The sequence below is a fragment of the Lissotriton vulgaris genome, chromosome 1_1, assembly GCF_964263255.1.
Source record: "Lissotriton vulgaris chromosome 1_1, aLisVul1.2, whole genome shotgun sequence".
Classification (NCBI taxonomy): domain Eukaryota; kingdom Metazoa; phylum Chordata; class Amphibia; order Caudata; family Salamandridae; genus Lissotriton; species Lissotriton vulgaris.
Genome location: NC_141685.1, coordinates 777142714 through 777156659, shown reverse-complemented (window position 1 = coordinate 777156659; position 13946 = coordinate 777142714). Strand labels below are relative to the sequence as shown.

Below are 13946 nucleotides of genomic sequence, written 5' to 3'. Positions count from 1 at the left end.
AGTCTATGTCACTTAGGGGTGACCAGGTGACTTGGAAGATGAATGTCCTCTGATGTCGGATCCTTACAGAAAGATGACGTTAACCTTGACTCTGCAATACCCAGGCACGCTGAAGGCGACCAGGACATGGGTACGTGCTGTCCCATGAAGGATGGGGAGTGCTGAGGGGTTGGTGTCCGGCAGGAGCACCAACAAGCCTTGGCAAATACAAACCATGCAGGAAGTCAAGAAGGTGCACAGTTGGGACCAGCAAGGTCCAGGAGACTCACCACAAGCAGGGGAGGGAGTCATGGCTGGCCATAGCTGTCAGGGGAGCCCAAGGAAAACAAAGGTTACCCTCAAATGGACCCCCAGGCTGAAGGCACAGGAGTCGCGAGAGGAGCTCAAGCAGCTCACCAAAAGATGCAGGCCACGGTGCACACAATGCGGTGTGGATGAAGATTCTGGTCACTGGAGGTGCTCGAGGTTGGGGCTACTTGGAGCCCAAAGATTTTGTTGCAAAGTTGTCGAAGAGCCTTTGCAACTGCAAAGGGGTAGCTGTACTTAGGGGTTCAGTTATAGCAACCCCCACGAAGACTACGGCTCAAACTTGGTGAGAGGGTAGAGCAGGCCTCGGGAGCTGGGAAAAACCACAACCTGTGTTGCAGGGCCCACGGAGTCTGGAGGAGCACAGGATCTTCAGACCGGTCAACTTAGTTGCGGTGACTCCTTCACTCCAAGGGAGATTACTTCGGTAGTCCTTGATGCTTCACAGGCCTTGGAAGGTTCCTATTTGATGCACAGGCACCAACGATGCAACAGACTGGAAGGGAGACAAAGTCACGCCCAAACGAAGTCAGGGAAGTCCAGAGTGCCCAGACGGTAGAAGTGCAGTGGTTTCAGCTCTGAATCTTATCACACGACAAATCAGGGACCTACATCCAGGTAAGGCCTTAAGTACCCTAAGGAGAGGATTGGGAAGATTTGGGGGAACCCTCTCAGAGGAGGGTCTGGACAGGGGGAGGTAACTTCCATGTCCTTTGTCCATTTTCGCGCCAGAGCGGGAGCCAACGACTCCCAGGACTGGTTTGAACTGGACTATGCACAGGGACACCAAATGGGCCCCTCATGCAGACTTTCAGCCACTAGCAAGCGCACCCACCCAGCCCTAATACACTAAATACTGTCTGGGAGGTGCTCACACTTCCCTGTGACAGGATGCCCATTGTTCTACCTTGCCCTGCTCAAGCTTGGCTCAGCAGCAGGAGGGCAGAAATGTGTCTCTGGTCGGCAGCAACCATTTTGTGCTGTCCGCGACTAGAAGGCTGGTAACGGGAACACTGACAGCCTAACGGATGGCTCTTCCAGTGCTTGGAATCATACCTCTCACACCATTTACGGTCAGGGGTATGATTCCAACATGTTTGATACCATAGGATTCGTTGCAGCCATTTTCGAGATGGTCATTGCGCGATTACGCGGTGCCCCTCTATATAGGATATGGCTCTTCACTGACAACCCGGGAGAATAGACTCCGTAGGCTGCAGGGGTGTCCTACTCATGCAGGGGCACCCTCTCACTTAGAACCTAGCACCCTGCCTTCAGAATTGTAAAGGCCTGCTATAAGGCTGACTTATAGGTTTTAAGAGCAGTGACCATTGGATATAGTAAACCTATATCATTAGTAAGTAGTGTATGCACCAACTTACACAGGCTGCAATGGCAGGCCTGTAGTTCCATTTTGAATGTTCTCTCATGGGTGGCATAATACATGCTGCAGCCCATGGGAGACCTCTGGGGTACCTATGCCCTGGGTATATGGGTACCATATACTAGGGACTGACAAGGGTACCCCAGTATCCAATCTGGAATGTACCTAAGTACTGAACACAACAATTTATGGAGAAAGCAGATAGATTGGTACTGATTAGCAGGATCCCAGTCAGACTAGTCAAAAACCAGCATAGCACCAGACAAAAAAAGTGGGGATAACTATACAGAAGGCTCCTACCTTCCTACACAGGAGCGACAGAAAAATAACTGAACCAAGAACACCACTCTGCTCATAAAACCTGCCTTGACCTTGTTACTACCTGTGGAAGGCAGTAGGGAGGAAGTCTATGTCCACAGGATTAAAAATAACTAACAACCAACTCACCTGACAACTTCCCAATAGGACTGGAAACTGAGAGGAACTACCAATCACTTAATGTATTGAAGAGTAGAAACACATTGTCAACCCTAAATCACAGGATATGCTTCAGGGTGATGACAGGCTCAAAATGAATCAAAATGATGGCTAAACATTCTGAGACTCAGAATGAACAGCTAAAATTGTCTTCCATGTTTCAACATTCACTCATAAGACTTAATGGACCATCACTAAAATGCACCAACCAAAATAAACTGAGGCATGCAAACCAGACTTGAAAAAGTCATAGACAAAAGTGGCTGCTTCTCCAACTGACAACAGTCTGTGTCCGTCTCTTTCGCCTGGAGTTTCTGGCCAAATATCAAGCCAACCTCCAAGACTGAACAACATACGCAACCCATGCCCTTTCCTTTACAGACAAGACTTCATACTCCAACATCATGGCAGATGAAAGGATGCCAAAGAACAGAGGTATGGGAAGAAAAAGATAGGATTACTACCATTTCAGCCTCACTTAGGGTGTGTATGCACTGTAGAGATGTGAGCACAGAAAAGGTTCTAACGATTATACCATTCCAATAACCCATAACTCTCAATGGAGGGGAAGAGTGAGAGGTTGGAGGGTGAGCCCACTGAACTCAATGACGATAACTTTTCTATCTTTTCTTTGAAAAGAAAATGGAAAAAAAGGAAGCGGTTTCCAGGACGAGAGATATGACAGAAGTCTCAGAAAATATAGAGATTCTTTACGATTGGATAGTCAGGGCAAGGAGTGTGATAGGCTTCAAAAGCAGCGTGTAGAGAAGCATATATACATGCATGGTGAACATCCTGCTTACACCCAGCAAAGGCAGATCAAACACAACTGTCTGACCTGAAAGAAGGGCAGAAAGAAGTGGAGTACTCCATCAGCCCCCTGGCCTAGAAGCTCAATTAAACTGCTAAGCGGGCCAGGATGAGACTAATTCGCCGTGGTTTGTATACAAACCTGATGCATGGTAAAAGCTTGTCATGATTTACATGACACACAAAGTAATCTTGACAACAAAAACACAAATGTGCACTTGCATACATCTATAAAAACGACACTGAAACTGAGAAAAGTTGAAGTACCAGCACCGTAAAAGTGTGCTTGACTAGGTAGAAACAGTAGGATTAATCAAATAGTGAATTTGAAATGTTTAGTAACCAATTTCTTTCTATTCTTAACAAAGATGTCATTAAAATTAATTATGAAATCAAGCATTTATATTGACTTCATTGTAGAGCGCCATAACAAACTCGACAATGGTGCAATTCATGCAAGTAATGTACAATATGATTGACATTTTCAGTATAAGTGCCTAACATTATAAACATCTTTTTTTTATCAAAGAAACAATTTTATTTTAATGATCTTTAGAAATAATTTACATGTTACTACTTTTTGAAATTGTGGTAGCAGGCCACAGTGAGAGGTGAACATTTCTGTGTAACAATCACTGACAACTTTACAGAATGCTCATATATGATATGTTTGATTTACTTCATTATGCTTGTACTTAATTAGGGATTTATTTTACTAACTAAGAAATGTGAACTTTGAAATGCATTTGACTCGATTTTTTCCTTAGGCTGTATTATTTTATAGCCTGATGTGAAATGGACTTTGAGACGATTCCTTTGATGTTGCTTTATTTGTTCTTGTTCATAAAACATGCTTTGTTACAGCATATCTTTATGTATGACTGGTGGGAACCTGACCTTTGGACTATATCCATGGAGAGAAACAAAGTAAATAAGCTCTTTGTCAAGTAACCTGTGAGGACGGAATGGGAAGTCGTTTCGAGGATGGGAAAGTATGCTGGAGTATCAATTTGTACCTGGAGAATGGAAGAATGGTCATATGATGATCAGACCACTGTAGGGTGACTATTGATGTCACCATGGATAATTTGGGCTATAAAAAGTGACATTCCTAGAAGGAGGGAGGCTACCCCCTTTTTACTTTCCTTGCCTCCAGTCTGCCTGTCGGAGTTTCTCTATCATGACCCTTGTCTTTTTGCTCTTGCTGATTAACTTGGCTGTTGGATGAATTGGAGCAGGTTGGTGAGAAACCAGATATAAACTGTCCTGATTTGTGCTCCATTCTCCTTGCCCATGAAAAACTCCCTATTAGACTTTAACTTTATCTCTTTGCCCATGCTAACAGAACCCTTGTGAACTACCCTCCTGGCCTTGTTGGTGGTAGGAATCTCTAACGTTTGAAACTATCCTCTCATGGATGCCTGTATTTAGCAGAAGATTTACTTTGGCTGGATGTGTGATTTCATATTTAAAGCTGCAAGACTCATGACTGAGCTTCTTAAAATGTTACTTATATTTATTGATTTCGGATCACTAATATATTAGCCAAATCATCTAAATTTGAAATAAATATCATTACCACTAGTGTTTACCATCCCCAAGAGACTTTATATTTTTTCAAAAATATTTAAGGAGATCAAGACTCATTATACAGGATTTTAAACAGTAGAGTTGCATTTTTCATTACCCATGGTATAGAGTAATGTACCTTTATTGATTTCTTCTGCAATATCCAAATCCTCCTCCTTTAGATCCTGATCCAAAATCTCCAGAAAACGCTCCAGAATTTCACCTGCAGCCTCATCATCAAAGATATAATCACACAGTTTCACGCCCGATCCACCAATGGGAGCAAACACTCTTCGAGGCAAGGAGCGGGGCATCTGCACAGACTCTAGAAAATGAAAATGTAATGTGAAATAGTGGATGAAGACCAGACAAGTTATCAGTCTGTTTTCAGGGGTAAATAAGATATAGGTTAGTACAACCTTGAAATCCAAGTTTACCAAATAAACACACTAGGATTATCTAGTAGTTCAGATGCTGATTGTCAAATGCAAGTCATACTCAACACCATTTCTTATAGAAATAACAAATGAGGAAAAAAAAGCAAAAACATAAGCAATGGCAAAACTGACACGTGGTAAAGCTGTACACAAAGAGACGCGTTTCACAAAGGTGGAAATTGCACACAGACCATCACATACACAATCTACTTGCAAAACAAAAACCAATGCACGCGCGCACACACACAAACATAACATACCTGTACTTATGAGGACCTGCCATTGACAGTAATGAAGTGTGTAATTACTATTATAACTCCACGCGCACTTTGATAGTAGGATAGGTTATAATGCACACTGAAGCAAGTCTTACTGCACTTTTATTTTTTTGATACACTCTCTCGAAAGTACCTAAACACACTCCTGGGACCGATCCTCACAAAGGTAGTGTTTGTTTGGTTCTGTCAAGGTTAACCCACGTAATGAGAACAGAGCCAGTCCCCACAGTGTGAGATATATATATATATATATATATATATATATCACACATAACTCCACCAATGCGCACAAAGAAGCGCAAACACAGGCATTCATGCACAGTGACCAGTATGCTTATAGAAAAACATGCACACATTCAACCTTCAGGCAGCAGTGTAAAGATAAACCACAGCACATAAATAATGCACTTACAACATTTTAAAAGGGAACAACAACTAATTCATAACTAAGTAAAGGAAATGCCGGATGAGAATGTGAGTAGTGTGAGTACAAGAGTGAGGGTGGATACACAGATGAAAGCATGGGTGGATGAATGGGTGGTTGCATTTAGGAATCATTTGATGGGTCGGCAGATAGTTAGCTTAAAGAAAGAATACAACATTTTACGTTTAGAATGCTGGCGCTCTGACTTGTTTTTTGTAGCTGCTTTTAAGTGAATGATCTGCCTCTTATTTGGACGCTTTGTGACAGTTTCGGTAAAACATTAGTTATGAAATTTGGGTACACTGTACGGTACATTCTGCCCAAAATGTGTTATAATCACAAGCATGTTTCTAATGTTTATCCTGCTCTAAGAACATCTAGCAGCAAAACATACAAAAGCATTTAAATATAGCATTAGACAGATATCAGCCAGTCTAAAAAAAAGTCTTACTTGTGCGAAAAACACGTTTTAGGAAAAGAAAATCATACACTGATCTTCTTTCAGCCACATATGCTGTGAAATGCACAAAAGCAATTACAGAAAAATCCTGACATTCTTCAAGGAACTGATGAAGACTGACACGTCACCAGGATAACGAATAAATGGCATGAGGAATGCCATAAATATGGTGCAATATATCATCTTCGTACATCATACATTCATATTACATATTTCATAGAAGTGATATAAAGAGATTTTTGAATGTACATCTAAATATATTCTTTTTTTTCACGTTGGTATACAAGGTCGTTCCATTTGGTAAATATACCATAAAGATATAGACTGTTATCCAACTTTGAGGGTTAGTTTTCCTGGGATTTATTGCTTGCATAAGCCTTATGAAAGCCTGGAATGAATAAATGATTTAAACTTGAACAGTAAAGTCAGCCTGATATAGGTAGTCTGAATGGATAGGAGTACAACAAATTGTTGCTTGCATGCCTGTTTTACCACATTAACTTGAGTTGGCATACATTTAATATCAATAAAGGTGAGCTGAACATATTACATATAACTTGAATTAAATCCGAGCTCATACTATAAATCCTTTTTTTAAAACTCTTTATCTGAAATCAAAGCTCACCGTACAGATTATAAAAGACATGTAGACAACATTACTCTTCAGATTGAACGAGGGAAGATACAAAAACGCAGTTGTTAATACTAATATACAATCAGGGTGGCGCTTGTATAGCTGGTGTACATTTCGTAGGAGAATCGCCCGTTTCAGCAATGCCTTAGCGAAAGCAAACATTTCCCACCCCTCTTTACACCATCGCCAGCGGTCTGAATTATCAGAAAGCATATCGGACTCCCCATAGCTTTTCCCATTTTTTGGGGCACCCCCTACTTTGGTACAAGACTTGTTCTGCCCTCTGACACCAGTCGAAGTCCATTTCCCAGTCTTCAATACGAGGAGAAATATTCTTGCCCCATGCTGTTATATTACGCTACGCTACCCCCACTGCCAACACTAACAAGGTCCTCTGATTCCTCGGCCAGGTGTCCACACCCTATCCCATGAAGAGGGGCCACTTAGCCTTTAGGGGAACGGGCGTGGACAAAACCCAGGCCCAATGCAATTAATTGCAGAGTCGTATTTCTCCCATGATAAACCACCATGCAGTTTGTTAGTGTCCTACATCTCACAAATTAAATTACTAAACAAAATAACTAAATACACCAGGGACAATTAGATCTCCTACAGTGTCCCGAACAGTCATCTCCAACAAATACCAAGGTAGCTACTGGTAGCTCTCCAGCTACATGTAAGTAGCTCTCCGCAGTGGCGTAACAATCGCTCCCGTGTACAGGGGCGGCCTGAGCTCCAGCGGTCCCCTCCAGCACTGTGCAGAGGCAGCGGGCCCTGGTCTGAGAGCTCCTGACTGGGTCCAGAGCCCGGGGGTCCCCCCTCCATGTACTTTGTAGGGGGGCCCGCTCAAGTTTCCATACACCACTGGCTCTCCGGTGTGCAGCCCAGCCAACTAAGGCAGAAGCTTTGGCTTGGTTGAACTAATATATGTATCCCACAATTGAAAAGTATGTATTCCAGAAGCAGATGTGTGCAATTTCAGAACTCATTACCTAATCTTTGGAAAAAAATGGTTGGGTCTTAATATATTTAAAGCTGATATCTGAGTGATAAATCATGAGGCATTGGGAGGACTTATTGCTCATATTACTGCATTGGTGCCAGGGGCTCTGCAACTATGGCTGTCATGCATTGACCATGAAGAGGCCGCCCACATTGATAGAGCCTTTTTCCCATTACTGCCAGTAACCCTGCCTAACTGACGTGATCGCTACACATGATGGCGCGTTTAGTATAACCATCCTAAAATTCTTACTAGCTTGGTATGATTTCCCTTGAAAATAAGTTTGGAGAGCCTAGTCTAGCATCTTAAGCGCTACATAGAGGAACAAACACAATGAACGCAGCCAGTACTAGACACTTAGGAGGGCAATGGAGAAAGAGAATAAGGTGGCGTAGCAAGGGACAGGAGGGATAGCGACACGACTGAGAAAATAGCGACCATGTGCACCTAATTAAACGGAGATTTTTAAATCTAAATATCCTGAATGAGAAAAGATGCGCTTGCATTTTCCTCAAGTAAGGTCTGGCTTGCAAAACTACATGAAAGCATGGGGTCATTAGCACCGGGCAAACATCAACAACATAACAAGTAAATACGTTTACGCTCACATAGTTCCTTAGTTGATTAAATCACCTTTGGCGCTAAACTATGCAACAAAGGGGATGTTATGTTCAAACATCCGACTGTGATGGCCAAACTGTTCTTAATTCTTAGGCCACACTCTGAAAACAACCTGTGCTTTTGTGCGATTTTGGACTACTGTTCATGTTTATCCTCCCTCATCACATCACTACTGATAACCGATCAATGGCTAACCTTAGAGGCCACGGTTTGCATCATGCATTAACCAAAGGTCATACAAATTGGCAGATGCAGTTGCCTAGCAGCTAAACTGGAATGTTTAAGGATCCAGATCCTTGCATATCTCAGAACACTAGTTTCAGAACCTCCAACTTTCAACATAAACCATACAATGGCGCGCACAGGCATTCCATGGAGTATGCCTAGATTTTGGAACTTTCTTCCTCAAAAATCTACGAACCACCACCTGCCTGAAGACCTTCAAATTAAAGATGAATCACACTTTATAAAATACTTTTTGTGAGATCCTTGTGAAGTTCTGCTCGGTGAGAACTTCCGCCATGACGCATAGCGTTTAGTGGCTACATAAAAGCGAAGAAAGACAGAAAGGAAATGAAAAGAAAGAAAATAAAATAAGAGAAAAGGGAAGTAAAGGAATGAAATGAATATGAGCACGCGATGAAAGACAGACCCTCCCTCAGTGGATGCATCAATCCGGAGAGCCATCATTAAACATCCCAACTCACAATGCTGTTGCACTATAACCAGGATGTGCTGCTATTGTAATCACGTGCGGAATCAACGCGTATTCCATGCGGTGGAGCAGCACTGCCACCAAAAGGCAAAAGTGAAAACTGCAGACATGCAAGCTTGCAACAAGAATCTATTTGTCAGTTTACATTGTAAAAGACGTACACGTGTTCGCTCACAGATGCCGTGAAAAGCAAAGATTATTTTTTGTTTATAAATAAAGATATTTGTGGCCAGTCCACCAGGTACACATTTGTAAAGTGTGTATTCGGAGAAAAAAGTGTCTAACAACGTAACGTACTGTTATCCACACATTAATTATCTGGAAGAATAGGGAGGTGCAATTACTCAAGATAACTGTCGCGTAGTGATATCATTCATGCAGTTGCTTGACTACAATTGAACAGCTATCAATTCTTTACCATAATCAAAATGCCGTTTAGAGCTTTTTGGAGAGCTAGAAGGTAATATTTTGAAAATGAATTAGTATTTATTTCCTTTTTGTTTTTTTATCAAACACTCTAATGAGCCTCAACGCACGCGTTCGTGAACATTGGATGGAAATAAGTGCGGGAAATGAGATTTTGATCTCTTATCTGATCACCTAGATACCTATCTCATTGAATCCCTTTTTGGATCGGTTATTGACTGTCATTGAGTAAAAGGCAAACCCACATTGGTTAAATCAACCCCATAGACTGACGCAACTCTAAAGAACCACTTACAACGGTAAAAGTTTGAAGGTTTATTATAAAACCAAGATCAGTTGCAAGTACAAGCACCTCAATATAAGGTTCAACAGGTATACAGGTACAAGAAGGAACATGAATTCCCTTAGAAATCTCAATCTACAGAAGAAAACAATCAAAACTAATTCAAAAATCAACAAGTTGAATATCATTGACACTAAGTGGATCTGAAGCGTCATTTACAGAAAAAAAATGAAACAGGTTAAACTGTCCCTACTCTATGCTAGATGACATCCCTACTTAGCGAATCTTTACCTAAAAAGGTGTCAGCTGTTTGACTTCCGAAGAAGCTCAAACTCTCTTAGACTCTGATGGAACCTATGTCGCGTAGCAGTACCCTCTCTGCCTACCCATCCGCTCTCTAAGAGTCCTCTGGTCATCTGCTCTGCCTTCTCCCTGGGGTGCTGTCCCTAATACAAAATCACAGTATGGGTGAAACGCCCCTTTGAGACGCCCACCACGTACACATTTCACGTGGTCCTGCTTCTGTTTTTTTCCACAGTTTCGTTTCTTCGAATCGTCTGTTAAGTTGACCTTGCTTCCCAGGCGCCGTCTCCATCGTGCTGGTACCCCCATGACATTCCGGTCAACTCCTCCAGACCAGAGCCTATCTCCTCAAACAAAGCTCTATTCATTACGTTGTGATTGGTACCCCCTCGCACCTGGAAACAGACACTTCGAAACAGGGCCCCAAATTCCAAGCATCCCTTATCTCACTAGGCCGTAAAACTTCGACCAGCATTGGCAATTTAATTTAACGAGACTTTTGACTCTTGGCTCGCACGTGCAGATCAAAGCTATCCCCTATCTCTCCAAGCCCACTAAATTATATGCAGTGGACTGTACTTTGTGAACTCTTACTTCTTTAGCTTAGAATAACATTTTAACACACCACTCTATAATTATACAAACTCTTCTATAAGATATGGCTTCTAACACACACACATATATATATATAATAAGCAATTCATTGAATAATATTGAATCCATGTTACATGAAAGATACAATGGTGCCCCTTCATTCTTACACAGTGCTATGTGGTCTGCACGTTTCTTCAATTTACATTTCATCTCTTTCTTCATTTAGTAATTGCATACATAGATTCCGTTTAGCACGTTCAAATGTTCCTAAGCATTTCACACATTTCTACATTAGCCCACCATGTATACGGGCCTTTCTAATTCTAATAACACTCTAGAGTAAATACAGATACATATTCTCTCTTCTTAAGTTACATAGGCTAACTTTACGCTGCAGACTTGTGAATATGATGCAGACATGATTTTTATTCAAATTGCGCTCTCTCAGTTCCCCCCTTTGGTGACCTCTAGGGGTCATCACTTTTGCAAGTATGAAGGACAGGAAACAGTTGTAATCTTGTAGTTTATTTGTAGGATAAAAACCCTAAGATGTCACTGGCAGGAAAGCTCAGCTCCAACTGCCCTTACATTCCTATGTACACACATTGGAGTTACCAACATTCCACAAGAATTAAAGACACAGTAATACACTGAAGCAGGAGAGAATGTAACAATCACCAGTATATCAATTTGAATAGTTTACACAGAACTAGTTGCAAGGCTCCCCCTTTTTATCGTTTCGAGAGCTCTCAGACTTCTATATTGATGATCTTGTAAAGCAGCTAATCTCCTTTCTTGCTCTCTCATGGACCTTTGCAACCTGTTTGATCTATACCATTTGTACGTTCTCACTAAACCCCACAATACGATTATGCAAATCAATATTATGAAGATAGGCTTCAGGATATACCAAACAACACTTTTCCCGAGATTGGCAAACCAACCTCCAACTTTACCCATTCCATGACCTACTTTTTCCCAAACATTTACCTTTGTCAAATCTTCGATTTCTTGATGAATCTTAGTAATATTTTGTATAACCTTCTCAAGTGGTTTTGAATTGTCTGGAATGTAAGTGCAACATTCCTGGACCTTCAAAGCCTTGCAGACTCCGCCCTCTTTTGCTAACAGAACATCTAAAGCAAGACGGTTCTGAAGAACCATTGCCCTAATCGATTGCATCTCTCCTTCCACTAGCATCAATGACCTTGCAGTACTGGCAGACAATCTATCTACAACGGTAGCTAACCTCCTGATCTTGACATCATTAAGTATCAACCCTAAAAGAGGAAACATGGCTCCAAAAACGTCTCCAACTACCTCAACATCTCCTACATCCCGTTTCCCTCTTGCTGAAGCCTTTCCCTCTATAATCTCTAAATCCTTTGCGTGGTATATTTTGGGGAAGACAATTGCCAAATAACATGACCCATACCAATTGTCCGGTAATTTAACATAGGCGTTTCTTCCACATACAAAATATACATTAGGAATCACTTGCATCCCTTTCATGAAATCTTTCGTGTAATATTCTAACCGAAAAGCATGTTCACAACTAACTTCACCTACAAATACACTCTCATAATATGTCTTGCTTCGAGTCAAACATAACTTTCCTTTCTGTGTTCTATCCAAAGCTATTGGACCATTACTACCCTTCTTTTTGTGTGCCTTTTCCTCTTCGGTCCAATCTGTTTTCCATTGTCCTGACATTTTCAGAATCTTCTGCCTCCTGTATCGGTCATCAACTTGTCCAATGAATTTTTTCTCAATCTCTGACACTTTGCAAGTCAGATTATTTCGGCGTGCATATGAAGTATCTAATGTATCCCAAGGAAGAAAGAATTTTGCTAGTCTATCTTCCTTTTTGTAGTAGTCCCACTTATTCATTTGCTTATAATTCGGGACTTCAGGCAGTACCGAATCATAATTTGAAAAGTAGTACTCAAACCCTTCTCGACCATAAAATATACTGAGCAATAAACTACATGTTATCCCATATGTCAGTGGAAGGTGATGATATCTGATGCCTTCATCTACGGAAGCCGGCAATTGCATGCAGACATAACAATCTTTGGCCTCCATGGCATCAATATACTCGTACAATAACTTGGCATATGCGTTTGTCCTGAAATTTCCCTGCAACTCATCTATGTGTAACCTACGGGCTTCATCTGCCAGTAACGCCTTTTCACGTATCACATTGCTCTCCTCCTTCTCTCCAACAAGAGCAGGTTTCAAAGTCGTTACAGGCTTTACATCTGTTGTCTCTTTTACACTTGCATGTCCTACTATGTATGATACTGTAACTACTGTGATTATGAGAGAAATTACTATTGCTATCAGTGTGCCTATTATGCATTTGGCCTTTCGGTTTGGACTGCCAGTCTCCATGATATCAGACAGCGTAGCTCTTCCCTTTTCGAGGAAAATTTCACTTTTAGATCTGCATTCGGATTACATTTTTTTTTTTCTCAGTCTGTGAAGCACTCTTAACCAACAAAGTCTCTTTTGCAACAAAGTCTTTTATTTTAAGCAACAGGCAGCCCTAGCCCTTCTCCGTCCTCTAAATGAAATCCCTAATTTTCTTCTTCTTTCCACTCGGCGCTAGGTTGTCTTCTTTCTTTATGGCTTAATTGCAAAAGTCTTTATGTATCTACAATGATTCTAGTGCCAGCAGCTCTAATGGCATATTCCAACAGTTCTAAACGAAGGATGGTTTCTTCATGTGCTGGTACTGGATGACCCAAAGTTGGAAATTCTAATCTGTTCAGCACCAGGTCCTTGATTCGACTTAGATAAAGGGGAACGGGGAGTGTGAATGTCAGTAACCCTTCAGTTTCAATTCCAGGTGTCAACAGCCGTACTTCCACCGTTACAATTGGATCGAGATTGGTCACCTGCACTTCCCTCACCCTCCCGGATCTCTGTCCCCAAGACATCTGCTGCTAGGTAGGTCCACTCAGGGGTGGCGTATCTTCTGCAGGGCACACGTACCCTCCTTGATCTTCTCGGACTCTCAGAGCCTGAGTCCGTTGCACCTTCGTCTAGATCTGAATCTTCAGAAATCGGGACAAGGGTTCTCTCCGGATTTGCTCTCAAGCTTGACCTTCTCCTTTTTTCCGGCCAGCTAGCTTCTCCACTCCATGTCCCCCTGCTCCTTGTTCTTGCACTCGTCTCTTGACCACTTACAGCTTTGTCGGTGTCTGACTCGAACTCCCA

At 41.8% G+C, this 13946-nt stretch overlaps 1 protein-coding gene across 2 annotated transcripts in view; it reads right to left on the bottom strand.

Annotated features, from left to right (window-relative positions):
- ODR4 (odr-4 GPCR localization factor homolog) overlaps positions 1-13946 on the bottom strand; it is a 238097-nt gene that overhangs the window by 39276 nt on the left and 184875 nt on the right. For both annotated transcript variants that reach the window (XM_086956110.1, XM_086956106.1), the window contains exon 12: positions 4686-4871. In XM_086956110.1, coding sequence (XP_086812236.1) covers positions 4686-4871 — 186 coding nt within the window. The remainder of the gene's footprint in view (positions 1-4685; positions 4872-13946) is intronic.